At 42.7% G+C, this 22,530-nt stretch overlaps 1 protein-coding gene across 2 annotated transcripts in view; it reads right to left on the bottom strand.

Annotated features, from left to right (window-relative positions):
- MISP3 (MISP family member 3) overlaps nucleotides 1–22,530 on the bottom strand; it is a 70,928-nt gene that overhangs the window by 5,201 nt on the left and 43,197 nt on the right. For both annotated transcript variants that reach the window (XM_073587361.1, XM_073587360.1), the window contains 3 exons: nucleotides 14,923–17,054; nucleotides 12,390–12,977; nucleotides 8,675–8,742 (listed from right to left, as the gene is read on the bottom strand). In XM_073587361.1, the coding sequence (XP_073443462.1) occupies nucleotides 8,675–8,742; nucleotides 12,390–12,977; nucleotides 14,923–17,035 (2,769 nt within the window). In that variant the 5' untranslated portion in view covers nucleotides 17,036–17,054. The remainder of the gene's footprint in view (nucleotides 1–8,674; nucleotides 8,743–12,389; nucleotides 12,978–14,922; nucleotides 17,055–22,530) is intronic.

The following is a 22,530-nucleotide window of genomic DNA, read 5'->3' as shown; positions in this document are numbered from 1 at the left end:
CACGATCCCATAGTCCCATGCCCATATACCCATCATACATATCCTCCATCCCATATTCGAGTGCCCATATACCCATCATACATATCCTCCATCCCATAGTCCCATGCCCATATACCCATCATACATCCTCCATCCCATAGTCCCGTGCCCATATACCCATCATACATATCATCCATCCCATATTCGAGTGCCCATATACCCATCATACATCCTCCATCCCATAGTCCCATGCCCATATACCCATCATACATATCTTCCATCCCATAGGCCCGTGCCCATATACCCATCATACATATCATCCATCCCATACTCGAGTGCCCATATACCCATCATACATATCCTCCATCCCATAGTCCCATGCCCATATACCCATCATACATATCCTCCATCCCATAGGCCCGTGCCCATATACCCATCATACATATCATCCATCCCATACTCGAGTGCCCATATACCCATCATACATATCCTCCATCCCATAGTCCCATGCCCATATACCCATCATACATATCCTCCATCCCATAGGCCCGTGCCCATATACCCATCATACATATCCACGATCCCATAGTCCCATGTCCATATACCCATCATACATATTCTCCATCCCATAGTCCCGTGCCCATATACCCATCATACATATCCTCCATCCCATAGTCCAGTGCCCATATACCCATTATACATATCCTCCATCCCATAGTCCCATGCCCATATACCCATCATACATATCCTCCATCCCATAGGCCCGTGCCCATATACCCATCATACATATCCACGATCCCATAGTCCCATGCCCATATACCCATCATACATATTCTCCATCCCATAGTCCCGTGCCCATATACCCATCATACATATCCACCATCCCATAGTCCCATGCCCATATACCCATCATACATATCCACCATCCCATAGTCCCATGCCCATATACCCATCATACATATTCTCCATCCCATAGTCCCGTGCCCATATACCCATCATACATATCCTCCATCCCATAGTCCCGTGCCCATATACCCATCACACATCCTCCATCCCATAGTCCCGTGCCCATATACCCATCATACATATCCTCCATCCCATAGTCCCGTGCCCATATACCCATCATACATATCCTCCATCCCATAGTCCCGTGCCCATATACCCATCATACATATCCTCCATCCCATAGTCAACCATTGTGACATCATAATGAGGGGCGGGGCTTGACGCGCACACACTTTTTCCCCCGTATGTAGACAGGGGCAAAATTGTTTGGTGAATTGGAATGCACGGGGTTAAAATTTCGCCTCACAACATACTGTAGCTTAGGACGCTCTCGGGTTCCAGACGTGTGACTGTGCCAAATTTTGTGGCTGTAGCTGCGACGGTGCGGATGCCAATCCTGGACATACACACATACATACATACACACTTTGAGCTTTATATATTAGATAACTGACTAAACATCAGGGCTAATATAATTACCCTTTAGACACCGGGAATATTAATAATAACCCACTAGACACCAGGGCTAATATCAATTACCCATTAGACACCTGGAATATTAATAATAACCCACTAGACACCAGGGATAATATTAATTACCCATTAGACACTTGGAGGAATATTAATAATAACCACTAGACACCAGGGATAATATTAATTACCCATTAGACACCAGGAATATTAATAATAACCACTAGACACCAGGGCTAATATTAATTACCCATTAGACACCAGGAATATTAATAATAACCACTAGACATCAGGGCTAATATTAATTACCCATTAGACACTAGGAATATTAATAATAACCACTAGACATCAGGTCTAATATTAATTACCCATTATACACTTGGAGGAATATTAATAATAACCACTAGACACCAGGGATAATATTAATTACCCATTAGACACTAGGAATATTAATAATAACCACTAGACATCAGGTCTAATATTAATTACCCATTATACACTTGGAGGAATATTAATAATAACCACTAGACATCAGGTCTAATATTAATTACCAATTATACACTTGGAGGAATATTAATAATAACCACTAGACACCAGGGATAATATTAATTACCCATTAGACACTAGGAATATTAATAATAACCACTAGACATCAGGTCTAATATTAACTACCAATTATACACTTGGAGGAATATTAATAATAACCACTAGACACCAGGGATAATATTAATTACCCATTAGACACTAGGAATATTAATAATAACCACTAGACATCAGGTCTAATATTAATTACCCATTATACACTTGGAGGAATATTAATAATAACCACTAGACATCAGGTCTAATATTAATTACCAATTATACACTTGGAGGAATATTAATAATAACCACTAGACACCAGGGATAATATTAATTACCCATTAGACACTTGGAGGAATATTAATAATAACCACTAGACACCAGGGCTAATATTAATTACCCATTAGACACCGGGAATATTAATAATAACCCACTAGACACCAGGGATAATATTAATTACCCACTAGACACCAGGAATATTAATAATAACCACTAGACATCAGGGCTAATATTAATTAGCCATTAAACACTTGGAGGAATATTAATAATAACCACTAGACACCAGGGCTAATATTAATTACCCATTAGACACCGGGAATATTAATAATAACCCACTAGACACCAGGGATAATATTAATTGCACATTAGACACCAGGAATATTAATAATAACCACTAGACATCAAGGCTAATATTAATTACCCATTAGACACTTGGCGGAATATTAATAATAACCACTAGACACCAGGGATGATATTAATTACCCATTAGACACTTGGCGGAATATTAATAATAACCACTAGACACCAGGGATGATATTAATTACCCATTAGACACTTGGCGGACTATTATTAATAACCCACAAGATCCCATGGATATTCTTAATAACCCACTAGACATCAGGGATATTATTAATATCACACTTGATCCCAAGGAAAAATGCTCTTAATTAGCCACTGGACACCAGGAAGACTTTTAATAACTCATTGGAGACCATGAATAATATTAACCCACAAGATACAAGGAATAATAATACCCACTAGACCCCAGGGGTAAAGATAAAACCCACTAGACACCCATAATATTAGCATTTTAATATTGATACCTTCTATGTACAAATATTAAAAATAACCTACTAGTCACCAAGGAAATTAACAAACCTTCTAAATGCTATGTACAGTGTATTAGTAACCCACTAGTCACCAGGGCTAATATTAATAACTCACTAGATGCCAGCGATACTAATAATACCGTACTCACTATCTACCCAAAATATTAACAAATCTAGAAAAGATATTATAAAAATGCACTATATAACAGTGATATTATTAATTACCCACAAGACACCAGGAATAGTATTAGTAACTCAATAAATACCAGGGATAATAATAGAAATACAAACTAGACACCAGAAATATTAGCAAAAATATTAACCTACTACCCACCAAGGAAATATGCAATGTATACAGTATATTAATGACCAACAAAACACCTGGGACAATATTATTTACCCACTACACACCAGGAACATGTTACCACATACTAGGCTCAAGGAATAATACTATTATTGTTAAGAATGTTATGTTAAACCATACACCCAGCTAATTTTTACAAAACTAGTATAGAGAAATTATATCAGTAACACACTAGTTATCTAGCTATCTAGAACATTATTAATCACCCACTAGGCACCAGGGTAATATTAATGCACACTATACACCAGGGTAATATTAATACACACTAGACACCAGGGTAATATTAATGCACACTATACACCAGGGTAATATTAATGCACACTATACACCAGGGTAATATTAATGCACACTAGGCACCAGGGTAATATTAATATACACTAGACACCAGGGTAATATTAATACACACTATACACCAGGGTAATATTAATACACACTAGGCACCAGGGTAATATTAATACACACTAGGCACCAGGGTAATATTAATGCACACTATACATCAGGGTAATATTAATACACACTATACACCAGGGTAATATTAATGCACACTATACACCAGGGTAATATTAATACACACTATACACCAGGGTAATATTAATACACACTATACACCAGGGTAATATTAATGCACACTAGGCACCAGGGTAATATTAATGCACACTATACACCAGGGTAATATTAATGCACACTATACACCAGGGTAATATTAATATACACTATACACCAGGGTTATATTAATACACACTAGACACCAGGGTAATATTAATGCACACTATAAATCAGGGTAATATTAATATACACTATACACTATACACCAGGGTAATATTAATATACACTATACACCAGGGTAATATTAATATACACTATACACTATACACCAGGGTAATATTAATACACACTAGACACCAGGGTAATATTAATACACACTAGACACCAGGGTAATATTAATATACACTATACACTATACACCAGGGTAAAATTAATACACACTAGACACCAGGGTAATATTAATGCACACTATAAATCAGGGTAATATTAATATACACTATACACCAGGGTAATATTAATACACACTAGACACCAGGTTAATATTAATACACACTAGACACCAGGTTAATATTAATACACACTAGACACCAGGGTAATATTAATGCACACTATAAATCAGGGTAATATTAATGCACACTATAAATCAGGGTAATATTAATATACACTATACACCAGGGTAATATTAATACACACTAGACACCAGGGTAATATTAATACACACTAGACACAAGGGTAATATTAATATACACTATACACCAGGGTAATATTAATACACACTAGACACCGGGGTAATATTAATACACACTTGACACCAGGCTAATATTAAAACACACTATACACCAGGGTAATATTAATACACACTAGACACCGGGGTAATATTAATATACACTATACACCAGGGTAATATTAATACACACTAGACACCGGGGTAATATTAATACACACTTGACACCAGGCTAATATTAAAACACACTATACACCAGGGTAATATTAATACACACTAGGCACCAGGGTAATATTAATACACACTACATCAGGGTAATATTAATACACACTATGCATCAGGGTAATATTAATACACACTAGGCACCAGGGAAATATTAATACACACTAGACACAAGGGTAATACTAATATACACTAGACATCAGGGTAATATTAATACAATATCCTGAAAAAGAGAATGGACATGTGTCCCATTTACCCGGCTGAGTCTGAGACCCCTGGCGACACTAGCTATTTAAGCGCTTTTGTTTTTTTTCCTCGCCTTATTCTAAGAGCCATAACTTTTTTGTTTTTCCATAGACAGCTTATTTTTTCCAGGACGAGCTGTATTATTGAATGACTCCGTTTATTTTGCCATATAATGTATTGAAATATGGGATGAAATGGTGAATAAAATGCAATTTTGCAATTTTTTGGGTGATTCGAATTTTCTAGATATTTTTTGGACAATGTGCTCTTCAAGTCAGCTGACCGCTGCTTCCAGTCACAGGCTGCAGTGGTACTATAGCTGATATCACTTTTGATGCTGGAGGTATCCAAGTGATCATAGCGGATGTGTATTACTGATTTTATAATTTTTGGAGAATCCAACATTACATTTAGCCCAGATGATCCCCTTTAAATCAGCCTCTTTACACCAGCAGCTGACTTGGGGGGCTTATATTACTTCCGTACTTCTATAGGGGCTTATACGACCTCTCTAGGCCCATAGGGGTGATATTATTTCAGTAGAGGCTATTAATCTGCCCCTATGAAAATTAGATCTTCCCTGGTCACATTAGCCCCCGTTACTAAAATCATATCAGTGAAGCCTGGTGTACGGCTAGCCTTGTCGCAATTATCCGTCACCCCCCACATTTGACTTCCCCCAATTTACACTCACATATTACCTTGACATTATGACCCCTCCACCCCGTAGTGTGATGGATAAATGTTATAAGTCAATAAAATAATTAGGAAATTATTAAATAAATATTCACACCCCCTGTTACATAGGAGTATAATACACCCTGTTCTCAGAAATCACCACCCTCTCCCCCATCACAACATCCATAGCTCTGCACTCCGGCAACAACCTTTGTACTATCAACCCATGGAGTTCGGCCTCAGCTTCAGGCCCTGCATAAATAACATATAGATCACACACACATAATGTATGTACAGTGCACACATGCATATACTGTATGAAATCCGCACACGGACATGTACGCAGTGACATTTTTGTGACATTCTTGTTCAGGTCATTGTTTTTTTTTATTACTTTTAGATCTTGTTTTTTTGCCAAAACATGTATGTCAACATTACTTTTGTGCTAACTTTTTTATGGGTTTCATGTAGAAAAAAACAAACAAAAACAATCACAACATTTTTTATGCCATTTATCGATCACTATAAATAATCTATTTACTGTACAATACGATCCTTACCGTGACGCTACATATGTTGATGTTATTGGCGCCAGTTATTTTTATTTTTTAAAAGTGTAAAAAGAATGAGATTAATAATGTTTTCTTTAGCTTTTAGTACTTATATAGTGAAAAAAATTCTTTTACTTTTATTTTACCCTTTATATACGGTTATGTAGAGACATATATACAGATATGTATATTTATGTACCAGTACAATAGGCCTGTAGAGAAGAAAAATTGCATTTAGATATTTAGACAGAGAAAATTCTCCTGTAGTTAGCAGTGCAGCTTGTGGCTCATTTCTAACGTTTCTGCTAATCATGCTGGAAGTTGTGAGTTTAGATCTGTCCTGGCATATGTGGCCCTGAATGCCAAAGACTAGGGACTAAGTTATTATTAGTAATATCTTTCTAGGATGACACTTATCAACTGCCTTCTTCCTTGATTTTCAGCGCCTCTCATGACTTCTGGTCTATATGACTAAAAATCAGACTTTCCAGCTCACATAGAGGTTTAAGTGCAGAGCGGAGGGAAAGACACATCGCCCTACACAGTGCGAGCTGGCAAAGCTGCCAAGCGGTCATATGGGCTAGAAGACAACCGAAGCGGCGCTGGAAACCGGAAAAATACGTCGATCACTACATTACATACAGTAATTAGGAGGGATTAGGAAAAAATATTTGCTGGACATCGTTAATCAACTAAACTCCAGTGATAAGATTCTTCAACAATTACACCATGGGTGTTGTTTAATAGGTCACTAGACACCAGGGATATTATTCAGAACTACTGGATTATTGCAAAAGTTGAATCGGTGGAACCAATATTAGAGGCCATTAAACCACCTCATAATCATGGTAGAAATAAAACCTCTAGACAGCCAGATATGGACAATCACTGTCTTTGGTAGGTAAGTCAGGGTATCGTACACTGGGTCAACAGGGACTATATAATGCCAGAAGCCAGACTATCCCTGGCACTTGGAGTATGGAGTCTGTCACGGCCACCATCGCGCCCCTGTGTACTCACCTGCTCCCTCCCACGCCGCAGCCTGTCTCCTCCCGTCAGCCGCATCGTCCTCCTCTGACCGGCCCGCGGCCTGCGATATCACTGCATGCTTTGCGCATGCGCCGTAGGCCGCGGCCGCGTCTCCCTCCACCTTCTTGTGCTCCGGCGGTGGGGGGCTGTCCAAGGGTATTTCAGGCCGTCCTCCTGTAATGGAGGCGCCTGATCGTTGTGTTTCTTCTTGCACGCTAGGCCGTCCCCTGTGCCCTGTGCTCTGTGCCCTGTACTCAGTGCCCCGTGCTCATCTCTCTCCTGTGCTTTCTTCCCTGCAGTCCCTGCTCCGTCATGCTGTCCATGCCCGTTTCCTGCTGTCCTACTCCGGTCCTGTGCCCTTGATCGGTCCTGCTGCCCGTGTCTACCTCCTGCCGTCCTACTCCGGTCCTGTGCCCTTGCTCCGTCCTGCTGCCCGTGTCTACCTCCTGCTGTCCTACTCCGGTCCTGTGCCCTTGCTCCGTCCTGCTGCCCGTGTCTACCTCCTGCTGTCCTACTCCGGTCCTGTGCCCTTGCTCCGTCCTGCTGCCCGTGTCTACCTCCTGCTGTCCTACTCCGGTCCTGTGCCCTTGCTCCGTCCTGCTGCCCGTGTCTACCTCCTGCCGTCCTACTCCGGTCCTATGCCCTTGCTCCGTCATGCTGCCCGTGTCTACCTCCTGCTGTCCTACTCCGGTCCTATGCCCTTGCTCCGTCCTGCTGCCCGTGGCTACCTCCTGCCGTCCTCCTCCGGTCCTGTGTCCCTGCACCATCCTGCTGTCCCTGTATATCTCCTGCTGTCCTACTCCGGTCTCGCCACCCGAGTCCTACTCTCTCCTGGTGCTCGTGGTGCCTCACACTTAGTCCTACTCCAGTCCATCCTGAGCCGCCCCTCTTGGTACCGGCTGCCGTGGCATGCGAACCCCTGGGCCTGCTCCTAACGATCCCTGTATAGGGGTCGGCTCCATCTTGTTGCTTGCTCGGGGACCCCTTGGTGCCACAGTCCCGAGGGTCCACTCCTGGAGTCTTGCCTCGCCAAGCTAGGACGCTAACAGTGTCTCCATACAAACATTAGCTGTGAATCATGGTGTAGTAATGGGCTTGCATTAGAGTCTGTTTGGACCCTAAAAATGAACTTCTAGCATATGACGTGTACACAGCCCCTGTCCTGCATTACCTGTCCATTCATTGCAGCCTCTTTGTTCGGTGGCCAGTTAACCTCTAGCTTCCTCCAGCTTGGACGCTCTGTAATAGAGAACACTGGTTATGAGTGTTGAGTCACTAACCTTACAATAACACCTCCCTCTTCCCGGGCGCAAGGTGATTGCACAATTAAATTCAACAAATACTGCACTTAAAGAGGACCTTTCACCAATTCGTTCATGATTGATCTGGACATGATGCAATAGTGTCTGCAGAGCGGAATAAAACAGATTTTTGTTTATTTCACCTTTCAGTTGTGGAAATATTAGCTATCAAAATATTTGGCACCTAATGTTAACTTTTTTAAAAAGCCCAAATGGATGTAATCAGCCAGTTTTCACTGGGGGTGTGTACTTCTTCCCCCTGTATAATGCTGACCAATCAAGAGTAAGAAGAACACGCCCCCACCATAGCCCTTCACACTAACTCATGCAGGAGATCAGAGTTGCCTCCTTACATCTCACCGAGAAAACTGTTCTAAGCGATTGTGGGGGACGTGTTCTTTTTTTCCTTTGAGTGTTGCTTCTTGCTTATGATTGGTCAGCATCATACAAGGAGAAGAAGTACACGCCCCCAGTGAAAACTGACTGATACTACCCTCTGAAACGGTTAAAAAATGTTAACCCGTTAGGTGCCAAAAACTTTGATCCTAAATATCTCCGCAATGGAAATGCAGAATTAAAAACAAACAAACCAAAAAAAGTTTTATTCCACCCTGCAGCCATTATTACACCATGTGTCCAGTTCAACATAAAAAAATTGGTGGAAGGTCCTCTTTAATATTAAACCTTATAGGCACATTGTTGTGATAAAAAGCTGGAAATTATTGTACCCCTTCCATGTAGAAATCAAACTTTACTTATAATATTGTGAATATTTTTATGGGCCCCGTTATCTTGTATCACGACTCCGTTTGATTGTTGTGATCATTCTTGTGATTGCCAGAGAGGACCCCAAGGAGGCAATACTGTTCTTGAGCACACGGGTGCCGATTCTTGACTACAGAGGGGACAGCTCCTGTATTGGAGATCAGCGAAGGCTGCTTGTAGACATGAGATATTTTTTATAGGGAATCCAATGACAATCACATGTGAATGGTGCCTACATAATGGTCCCAACGAAGAAGGATCTGTCGGGATGGATCGCGTTCAGACCCCAAAATGTCCCGCCTCTGCCCTCTCCCTCCTATTTGTAGCATAGGAATCTCCTGATTGAAAATTTCCCTCCTATGCAGATTGGTCTTCAGGAGGGAGGGTACAGCTCCTGGAAACAGACATTTACTATGGTGGTCATTGATTTTATCACATTGATTGATTCCAATAAACACTAATAGTCCCATGAAACCAAGAACTATAGCAAACAGAGGGTCATCTTAAAGAGAATGTGTGATCAGAAAATCACAATGCTCAAATCATGTTTTTCTCAATAATTTTTACCATTTTCTTTTACCTCCAGGATCCACCATTCACAATAGGTGATGTCACAGCTCACCTACTCCTACTCCTGTACAATGACTAATAACACCTCTATGTACAGTAAATAACACAGGATTCACAATAGGGGATGTCACAGCTCACCTCCTCCCTTTCCTGTACAATGAATAGTAACACCTTTATGCATATAGTAAATAGCACAAGATTCACAATAGATGATGTCACAGCTCACCTCCTCCCCCTCCTGTACAATAACTGATAACACCTCTATATACAGTAAATTACACAGGATTCACTATAGGTGATATAACAGCTCACCTCCTCCCTCTCCTATACAATGAATAATAACACCTCTATATATAGTAAATAACACAGGATCCAATTAACAATAGGTGATGTCACAGCTCACCTACTCTTATACAATGACTAACAATACCTCTATATACAGTAAATAACACAGGATTCACTATAGGTGATATCACAGCTCACCTCCTCCCTTTCTTGTACAATGAATAGTATCACCTCTCTCTCTATATATAGTAAATAACACAAGATTCACAATAGGTGATGTCACAGCTCATCTCCTCCCCCTCCTGTACAATAACTGATAAAACTTCTATATACAGTAAATAACACTGGATTCACTATAGGTGATATCACAGCTCACCTCCTCTCTCTCCTATACAATGAATAATAACACCTCAATATATAGTAAATAACACAGGATTCAAAATAGGTGATGTCACAGCTCGACTCCTCCTCCTCCTGTACAATAACTGATAAAACTTCTATATACAGTAAATAACACTGGATTCACTATAGGTGATATCACAGCTCACCTCCTCTCTCTCCTATACAATGAATAATAACACCTCAATATATAGTAAATAACACAGGATTCACAATAGGTGATGTCACAGCTCGACTCCTCCTCCTCCTATACAATGACTGATAACACCTGTATATACAGTAGATAACACAGGATCCAATTAACAATAGGTGATGTCACAGCTCACCTCCTCCTGATAACACCTGTATATACAGTAGATAACACAGGATCCACCATTCACAATAGGTGATGTCACAGCTCACCTCATCCTCCTGTACAATGACTGATAACACTTCTATATACAGTAGATAACACAGGAGCCAGCATTCACAATAGGTGATGTCGCAGCTCACCTCCTCCTCCTCCTGTACAATAACCGTTGCCCTGATGACAACATGCTCATTAAATATTTCAAAACCACTCAGTAGGGTCTGAGTTGATCTATTGCTACTAATGTCCATGTGCCCAACAGAATTTATTTTTTATTTGTATTTTTTTAAGTACAGACAGCGATAAAGAAAATAAAAAAAAACAACGTTATCACATATTCTAAACATATTAATTTAACATGAAAAATGTATTTAATTAATAGGTAATTTTCCGGTGCCGTGTTCCCTTTCTTCTGTAAAGATGAGCATGATATGGGGGCGATGAAGTACTGTACACACTACCCTGCTGACATTGCCGGCGCTCCGCCATTATCTGGCTTATGTAATTGTCTCTATGAATACAACCTCTGCGCTCGGGTTAATATTTAGAGAAGCCTGGCTGCCCACGCTGCGTGACATCACGCTCCGAAAGGCAGGAGCACACAGGTTATTATGGGAGAACCCTCGTATATGTTTTTCCTGCCTTAAAGAACTTCTCCATGTGCGCCTTTAAATCTTAATATGTGTCATGGGCAGCCAGTGTGTAGAAACCATACTCTCTTTTCTTTAGGAGGGTCGTTAATTGATAAACTGATGGCAAGATGGCTTCCCAGATTCCAGCATGCCCGCCTCTCTTAAGTTGCCACCAGAGGTGTGAGCCAGCAGATTATTCTCATCTCACTATGGAAAACACCTGCATGCTCAGTGAAACTGAGTGTGCATGTGTATAAGAGAAGTAATCAATGTCAGACAGCTGTTCTATGCGATCAGCTGTTATCTGTGAGAAACAAGTGTTCGATTTCCGTAGAGTACCACCACTGGATAAAACTAGGTAGTGCACAGTTCCCATTGAAATCAATGGGTTGCTTGTGTAATAAGTGGATGTGCTGGGTCCCTGAGAGTGAGAGGCCCTTTGTATCAGCTCCACCTCATACATAAGGGTCATGGACGTCAGACTCCCCTATATTAGCTTAGAAATCCCGATTAGGACACATGAAAATTAATTTTGTAACACAAACAGCCCTTTAAGCTAAGCACTCCCCATGCTTAAGGTCTTACCTGGTTGGTAGACACTTTGGGTGTCAGAAGAGATCTCTTGTGTCTTCTGATTGGTCTGCCCGTCAGTTTCATCTCTTCCATATATGCTACTTCTCTGCCTCCGGAGTTCCCGCTCTCTTTCATTCACCTCCTCTATTTCTCTCTCTAGCAAAGAACTTGGACTGGGTGACTGGAGCGGCTGATAGGGGCTTGCTGAAGATACAGTGGCGCTAGAAGAGTTGATGACAGGAGGTCTTGGTGAGTTTGTGTAGGAGATAGCAGAGATTGAGCGACGAGAATCCGCAGGGGTGGAGCGTTGAGAATCCGCAGGGGCGGAGCGACGTGAATCAGCAGGGGCGGAGCGACGTGAATCAGCAGGGGCGGCGCTAAAGGTATTTCCCTGAGCAGACCTTCGGAGCAAAGAACTGTGCTCTATGATGATAACATTGCTACCATTGGCCTCAGCATATGAAGGCCCCTTTTTGGTGACTTTTGCAGGTACCACATGGTTAGTAGATAAAGGGATAATTGATGGCGGAGTTTCCTGGGGCTTTGGTTGCTGCTGTGGCTCACTCTGCTTCTTCTTCATGGGAGGAGTATCAGATGGTTCTGTAAAATATACAAAAGATTATATGACTTAAAGGATCAGGCAAGGTTTTTTTTTTCAAGATTTGCTTTGACCTATATAGTGAATTATCAGCCAATTGAATAGTGAGTGCAGCTCTGGGGTATAATACAGGATGTAACTCAGGATCGGTAATGTAATGTATGTACACAGTGACTGCACCAGCAGAATAGTGAGTGCAGCTCTGGAGTATAATACAGGAGGTAACTCAGGATCAGTAATGTAATGTATGTACACAGTGACTGCACCAGCAGAATAGTGAGTGCAGCTCTGGGGTATAATACAGGATGTAACTCAGGATCAGTAATGTATGTACACAGTGACTGCACCAGCAGAATAGTGAGTGCAGCTCTGGGGTATAATACAGGATGTAACTCAGGATCAGTAATGTAATGTATGTACACAGTGACTGCACCAGCAGAATAGTGAGTGCAGCTCTGGGGTATAATACAGGATGTAACTCAGGATCAGTAATGTAATGTATGTACACAGTGACTGCACCAGGAGAATAGTGAGTGCAGCTCTGGAGTATAATACAGGATGTAACTCAGGATCAGTAATGTAATGTATGTACACAGAGACTGCACCAGGAGAATAGTGAGTGCAGCTCTGGAGTATAATACAGGATGTAACTCAGGATCAGTAATGTAATGTATGTACACAGTGACTGCACCAGCAGAATAGTGAGTGCAGCTCTGGAGTGTAATACAGGATGTAACTCAGGATCAGTAATGTAATGTATGTACACAGTGACTGCAGCCGCAAAATAGTGAGTGCAGCTCTGGGGTAAAATACAGGATGTGACTCAGGATCAGTAATGTAATGTATGTACACAGTGACTGCACCAGCAGAATAGTGAGTGCAGCTCTGGGGTATAATACAGGATGCCACTGATGATCAGTATGGGGTCAGTATATTCATGGGTTTTGCGCCATAATAAATGTAGATGTATATTTCTAATTTAGTAGGATCCTTTTATGTGCTCAGTAGGAGGGTTACAATAATGAATGAGTGTTGCCGCCTTTATCTGATGGGGAGATCTTTATGTATTGGGTGGTGGCCATAACTGGTGATAGATCAGACAGACAAGACAGACGTCCGTGATGCAGCCACATTACCATGCACATAACACTTCCGTGGTTATACCGAACCACACTAACATCTTATCTCATCATTTCTTTCTACGTAGATAAGTTTGAAACTGTAGAACCATGAGAAACCCTGGCACCTCCATCATCCCTACACTACAATACGGCTCTATTACCGATATCTCCAGTTGTCCTTAATGTGGATGTCCGATACCAGAGAAGTCTCCATCATAGGTAGGTGTAGAGAGTGAAATACCATAGAACAGGTTAGGACAGAAAGACAAGTCCCATTTAGGATGTAATTGTGCTGAGCCGGTGGTCAGGTACAAAGGAACTGGTCTAGACTGAAAACCCAGTGTCATATTAGTGCTGGAGACAAGTGGAGAAGACGTACAGTCCTATAATAGAGAAGGGTATGGGTGGCCGAATGCCCGACCACATGCCCATAATGGTGACCTGTGGGGGATCTCTGATGAAGCCGGAGGTGGAGCTGCTCACTCCTCACTCTTGGCTGCATGATCGGCTGGCCATATCCTACCAGGTGGCCCTCTTGAGCTTGAGTAGGGATACCAGTAGAGTTGAAGAAGGGGTTATTTTCTGTTCTGAATATAATACAAGAAAGTAGTATTGTGCAAGAATGGCCTAGTTATTATCAGTCTACGTGCAGATTTTTTTATGGTCTGTTCTGCATATATTCCAAGAAATTGGTCCAGGACATATTGTTGTTTCCAAAATTCTGTAACTCAAATCCCTTCTCCGACAGTAGCTCTGCCCAGAAACATGCCTACTGAATGTGAGGTGTATACAAGATGGCATCCGCCACATAACCTGAACCACATACCTGTATTCATGCTCTCGAAGAGCATCTTCTTCTCCTGCAGCTCCTGCTGAGGCCCACGGTCGTAGGTGCCCATTACTTTGCCCAGGTCCACCAAGTCTTTCTCTCTTTGGGTCTCCAGCTGGATCTCCCTCAGCATCTGTGCCCCCGCCAGTTGGCGTTCTTTGCCAGGATCCACCACTGGCTCCACTGATATTGTCTTTCTTCGCACCTCAACCAACTGTTGCTGGTGCCCAATGGGGGAGCTGATGCCCCTCTCTTGACGTAGCATCATCTCTCTTTCCATGGTCAAGCGGATCTCACGCTCTATGGGGGTTTCTGGGGTTGGACTTTGCCCATCTTCTTCAAATTCCCTTTCCTTCATCTCAGGTGTCTTGGTGGAAGCGTCTTTCTGGGTAACTGACCCTTGTGATGTGTCTCCCTGCGCGGCTGTGACTGTTCTTACCTCACTGACAGTGCAAATAAGAGGTGGCCACTCCTTCTCCCGGCATGCTGCTTGCTGGTCTTGGACTAATGTCCCCTCCCTGCCAGCGAGTGCCACCAGATCAGGTGTCGCTTCCCTGTCTGCGTCCTCTCCTGAGGCTGTCACCTGTGCCCATACTTCCACATTGCTGCTGCACTCGCCCTGCACTTCCTGCCCAGTGACAGTCACCTGGGCGGCCGCCTCTTCTACCTGCCTGTCTGTACCTGTGGCTTCTACATTTACCTGCTCAGGTGTAGCTTCATCAGCCCTCGCCTGCAGCCCCGGCTCATCTCCTGACACGTGTAGAGCTATGTCTGTGCTGTTATTAGACACCTGCCTGTCAGTGTTCACCTGTGCGGCTGCACCTGCTGCCTGTGCCGTCACCTGTTCTCCTGCCATTGTCTCCGTTCCTGTTACTTGCACGGTGGAATGTTCTTCCTCCTCTATCCTCACGGCTATGGTATCTGCAGCCTCCGCACATACTGACACCTGGGCACCTGTGTCCTGCTCACCTGTACAAGCCCCCTGACCTGCCGCCTCTGTCACTATAGTGTGCACCAGCATGTCTATCCACCTCTCGCCTGCACCTGACACCTGTGCATCGCCACTTTCCTGCACACCTGTGTCAGGCACCTGTGCTCCTCTCTGCTCCTCTGCTCCTGCATTCCCTCCTATCTCAGGAGTTCTGGCTTCTGCAGCAGGGTCTTCTTCTATTTCCCGGGAACATCTCTCCTCACCTGCCACCTGCTCACTAGTGTCCACACGTGTTACTTCTACTGTCACCTGTGGTGCTTTGTCTTCTTCTGGCACCTGTGCTGCTGTCACTTCTGTCACCTGTGGCACTTTCTCTTCACCTGTCACCTGTGGTGCTGTCTCTTCACCTGTCACCTGTGCTGCTGTCACTTCTGTCACCTGTGGAACTGTCTCTTCAACTGTCATCTGTGAAACTCTCTCTTCACCTGTCACTTGTGGTGCTGTCTCTTCACCTGTCACTTGTGGTGCTGTCTCTTCACCTGTCACCTGTGGCACTTTCTCTTCACCTGTCACCTGTGGCACTTTCTCTTCACCTGTCACCTGTGGTGCTGTCCCTACACCTGTTACTTGAGGAACTGCCACTTCACGTGTCATCTGTGTTACCGTCACTTCAGCTGTCACCTCTGTCATTTCTGGACCTGTCCGCTTCTCTGGTACCTGTCCGATTATTATCTGATACCCTTCTGTGACCTGTGGCCCCTGGGCTGCTCCTTCCTCCTCTGATGGGTCACTTTCATCCACTGACACTAATAGTCCTACATGTACCTGCTCCTTATTCTCTGACACCTCCACCTTTGGCACCTGGTGGGAAGTATTATTACAGGTGACCTTCTCTTCTGCTCTCTTCTCCCCCTCCTTTTGCCTCTCTTCTGTTGCATCTCCTTCCCGTTCTCCTGTACTGACCCCGTACCCATCATTCGCCCCCTCTACCTGTCCTCTCTCGTCCTCAGGCACACCTGTGACTGGATGTGACTCTGGCTCCACCTTGTGGTCAGCATCAGAAGTACAGCAGCTGGGTCTTTCGCTGTCTCTTGCAGGGTTTATGGGCTCCCCGATGCTGGTGGTCTTGGCATCTGGCAGGTGATCACCAGTGCTTGTTAGTTTCTGCTCTGACGCCATTGATTGTTTCGCAGAATTCCTGTGTTAATAGAAAACGTTGCATTAGAACGTAAGCTTTTCTGGTCAGGATTATGGTCACAACCGATGGGTAACAGTATTTTCAGCATTATTGGCTGTCAGTGACACAGCATGGTGGGTGATAGGGGAGGCAGCCCAGCTGCAAAAGCCCATAATGGTAGAAAATAAATTGTTTCCCACGAGTCAATATGATCGAAGAGCCAGTCCCAATCTTGACTGAGCAACCAGCAAGCGCTGCTTCTTCTATTAGCCCATGGGAGCAGTGAGTGCCCAGCGGCTAGCGAGCAGGCACCGCAGTCTGGCAGCCCACTCACTGCCGGTATCGGTACCTATGCAGAGCGCAGCATGGCATTAGTCGAGATGACTTTGTCATCATGCTACTCTCTGCACAGGCAGTTTTGTAATCTTGGTTGCTGCCTATGCAGAGTGCATTCAGCCAATGGCCAAATCATCTCGACTGCTGCACTCTGCATAGGCAAAATGAAAGAAGCTGTATTGTGCTCTCTCGCAGCTCCCTGTGAGAGAAGTGACAGAGACCCGCTGTGGAGCTGTCCCAAGTTTAAAAAGTGACCCCTTTAAAAAAATTAAAATAAAAAACACTAGTGTTATAATAAACTGTATGTTATTACATACTTTTTCTAACCCGAACAAGGGTTAGTACTAGGGTTAGGGCTAGGATTAGAGTTAGCTCTACAACTGAAACCCAAAGTAGGGTTAGAGCTAGGGTTAGGGTTAGCACTATAGCTAGGGCTAAGAGTAGGGTTAGGATTAGAATTAGGGTTAGTATTACAGCTAGGGCTGAGTAGGGTTAGGGCTAGAATAAGAGTTAGGATTAGGGTTAGCACTATAGCTAGGGCTGAGTAGGGTTAGGGCTAGAATAAGAGTTAGGATTAGGGTTAGCACTATAGCTAGGGCTAAGAGTAGGGTTAGGATTAGAATTAGGGTTAGTATTACAGCTAGGGCTGAGTAGGGTTAGGGCTAGAATAAGAGTTAGGATTAGGGTTAGCACTATAGCTAGGGCTGAGTAGGGTTAGGGCTAGAATAAGAGTTAGGATTAGGGTTAGCACTATAGCTAGGGCTAAGAGTAGGGTTAGGATAGGGCTAGGATTAAGGTTAGAACTGGTGTTAGGGTTAAGAGTAGGGGTAGAGTTAGAATTAGTATTAGCACTACAACTAGGGCTGAGTAGGGTTAGGGCTAGTATTGTGGTTATATGACTGCAGTTTGGGCTAAGAGTAGGTGTAGGGTTAGGTTTAGGGCTAGGGTAATTAAATCGAAAAAATCCCCACAAAATGTGATACAAGAAGGTAAACAATATATATATATAAATATAATAATGTATAAGTGTTTATTTTTAAAACGGTCAAAGGGCAAACTATAATGACATAATTCTTTTGTTAAAATACAATAAACATGGTCAGGGAAGGGTTCATTAATGGACTGGTGGCAGGGCCGGTTTTAGGCAAAGTGGGGCCCTAGGCAAAGTTTAGAATGGGTCCCTAAATGCCAACATATTGCACATCACACAGAAGCATTTTGGTTATAATTACATGCGATGAGTTCAGGACGCTAAATGAGTGTGATCGACAATATTGAAGTCGTTCAACACTTGTTTCCCGGTCTCTTTCCACCGTCTCAGAAAGAATGATGGGGACAGAACAATCACTAATGGATCACCATACAGTATCATGTTATCAGCAGCACATCTACAGTTTACACCCCATAGTCCTCCATATAATATAATGTGCTCCATAGTCCTCCATATAGTATAATACACTCCCCATAGTCCTCCATAATGTATAATACACTCCTCATAGCCCTCCATATAGTATAATACACTCCTCATAGCCCTCCATATAGTATAATACACTCCTCATAGTCCTCCATATAGTATAATACACTCCTCATAGTCCTCCATATAGAATAATACACTCCTCATAGTCCTCCATTTAGTATAATACACTCCTCATAGCCCTCCATATAGTATAATACACTCCTCATAGTCCTCCATATAGTATAATACACTCCTCATAGTCCTCCATATAGTATAATACACTCCTCATAGTCCTCTATATAGTATAATACACTCCTCATAGCCCTTCATATAGAATAATACACTCCTCATAGTCCTCCATATAGTATAATACACTCCTCATAGCCCTCCATATAGTATAATACACTCCTCATAGTCCTCCATATAGTATAATACACTCCTCATAGTCCTCCTTATAGTATAATACACTCCTCATAGTCCTCCATATAGTATAATACACTCCTCATAGTCCTCTATATAGTATAATACACTCCTCATAGCCCTTCATATAGTATAATACACTCCTCATAGTCCTCCATATAGTATAATACACTCCTCATAGTCCTCCATATAGTATAATACACTCCTCATAGTCCTCCATATAGTATAATACACTCCTCATAGTCCTCCATATAGTATAATACACTCCTCATAGTCCTCTATATAGTATAATACACTCCTCATAGCCCTTCATATAGTATAATACACTCCTCATAGTCCTCTATATAGTATAATACACTCCTCATAGTCCTCTATATAGTATAATACACTCCTCATAGCCCTACATATATTAAAATACACTGCTCAGGCTGGTTTCACACTTGCGTTTTTTTCCCTATACTTTAACATGGGTGCGCATATACATACGTTTGTATGCGCATGCGTTTTTTTGTAGTGTGCGCTCGGGCGCACAAAATGCATCCTGTTGCATTTTTTGTGCGCCCGACTTGCCCCCAAAAAACGCATGCGCACGCAATGCGTTTTTTTTACAGCAAAACACCCATTATAGTCTATGGGTGCGCATTAGGGTGACCGCAAAAAATCGATGTCGGAATTTTGTCCGTCTGGACCCCACAGAACGATTCCCCTTTCCAGATATTGAGAGAGCCAAAATTTGAGCTCGATCAAACGACGTTAACCCGTGCCGCTCGCCGCTCAAAGTTTGAAAAAATCCAAATTGAGGTATTTTAAGATTTAGGTATTTTGCATAGTCTGTTAGACTATAAAGAATGTGACAACAACATTGCAGAAATAGCCCTGACCAAATTTTCCAACCATTTGTGGTATTTGAATGCAGAGTTGGTGGGATTATCGTTTTTTGATCCCACCATTACAGACAACGAAAAGTTGTTAATGGCTAATAAATTGCTCAGTAGCACAGATGAACCATCAGAGCACGCTAGGGTTGTAAATCCAAAAGTTGGGAAAGAAAAATTAAAAGAGGTAGGAAGTAACCGACTTTAACGACCTTCTGACAAAAGATGAAGAACAAAAGCAATATGTCCTGCAAGTTGTAAGCAAATGCCGAGCATTATATTCTGACGTTTCAAAAACTACTTTAACAAAAGCTCTAGAATAGATTAGATAACTATGTAAAATTATCAACTCATGTAGGTTAGCGTGCTCTGATGGTTCATCTGTGCTACTGAGCAATTTATTAGCCATTAACAACTTTTCATTGTCTGTAATGGTGGGATCAAAAAACGATAATCCCACCAACTCTGCATTCAAATACCACAAATGGTTCGAAAATTTGGTCAGGGCTATTTCTGCAATGTTGTTGTCACATTCTTTATAGTCTAACAGACTATGCAAAATACCTAAATCTTAAAATACCTCAATTTGGATTTTTTCAAACTTTGAGCGACGAGCGGCACGGGTTAACGTCGTTTGATCTAGCTCAAATTTTGGCTCTCTCAATATCTGGAAAGGGGAATCGTTTTGTGGGGTCCAGACGAACAAGATTCTGACATTTTTTCCCCCCCATATGAAATCCGGTCACCTTAGTGCGCATACATGCGCATTGTAATGCGCACGTATGCGCAAAAAAGCATGCTTTTTTAAAAAAAAGCACCAAAACCCGCAAAAAACGCACACAAACGCATGATGCGTTTTTTTCATTCGTTTGTGTACGCAAAAAACGCGCAGCAAAAAAATGCAAGTGTGAAAGTAGCATAAGTCCTGCATATACAGTAGTATAATGCAGCCCCCATATAATATAATGTAGCCCCCTCATAAAGTATAATGAAGCCCCCATACAATATAATCTAGCCCTCCATAGAATATAATGCAGCCCCCCCATAGAATACAATGTAGCCTCCTCATATAGTATAATGTAGCACCCTCATAGAGTATGATGCAATCACCCCCCATTGAATATAATAAATATAATACAGCCCACCTCCCCATAGAATATAATGTAGCCCCCCATATTATATAACACAGCCTCCCCCATAGAATATAATGTAAAATGTACCACCTCATGGTATATAACACAGCCGCATAGTATATAGCCCAGCACCACTTGGTATATAGCCCAGCATCACATGGTATATAGCACAGCCCACCATGGTATATAGCACAGCCCCACATGGTATATAGCCCAGCACCACATGGTACATGGTATATAGCACAGTACCGTGGTATATAGCACAGACCACCATGGTATACAGCACAGCACCATGGTATATAGCATAGCACCACATGGTATATAGCACTGCCCCACCTGGCATATAGCACAGCTCCACATGGTATATAGCACAGCACCACATGGTATATAGCACAGCAGCCCCACATGGTATACAGCACAGCACCATAGTATATAGCACAGAACCATGGTATATAGCACAGCCCCACATGGTATATAGCACAGCCCCACATGGTATATATCACAGCCCACCATGGTATATAGCACAGCACCACATGGTATATAGCACAACCCCACATGGTATATAGCACAGCACCACGTGGTATACAGCACAGCCCCACTGTCAGGAACACCGCACTGCACTTCCTCACTGAGCCAGGGTGCGTGTCCTGAGTACAAAGACTGTGCACAAAGATACCTGCGGAGCGAGCAGCAGTGGTGACAATGCATGCTCCAGGACCTGAATCACATGACTGCTGGGGGCATGGCCTAAGCTCCACAGAGCTAGGAGCTGCAGGGAAACTCCTAGAAGGGTAACTACAGGACAATATTACCAAGGAGCATAGACAGAGACATACACCAGATCAAGCCGGGTCAAAGCACGAGATAGCAGGACAGTACCAAAGGGCTTAGACAGAAAGAATAGTCAGGACGTAGCAATAGATCAGAAAACCAGAACAGGTATTAGACGGTACAATAGGGGTAAACTGTAACGGAGTAACGATAGCCAAGCCAGGAGGTCAGAACCAGAAAAGACAATGGTACCAAAAACAAGAGACGGAGTACAGAGTGAAGGAACAAGCCGGGTCATACACGGGAAGCAAACAAACAATGCAGAGTACACACACACACCAGGGGTCAGACACACCAGAATAGCAGTATAACTGACAGAGAATGCCAGTATGGAGTGAGCATAAATACCCCTCCCAGATCCAAAGAGAGGCCGGCAATGTTAACCCTGTCAGAACAGGACATTAACCATGTCCTAACCATGACAGTACCCATCTCTTAATGGGGGG

This window comes from Dendrobates tinctorius, unplaced genomic scaffold (assembly GCF_039654945.1).
Source record: "Dendrobates tinctorius isolate UK_male_01 unplaced genomic scaffold, ASM3965494v1 ptg000099l, whole genome shotgun sequence".
In the NCBI taxonomy this organism is placed as follows: Eukaryota; Metazoa; Chordata; class Amphibia; order Anura; family Dendrobatidae; genus Dendrobates; species Dendrobates tinctorius.
The sequence above is the reverse complement of the archived record's forward strand: the minus strand, read 5'-3'. Positions and strand labels throughout refer to the sequence as shown.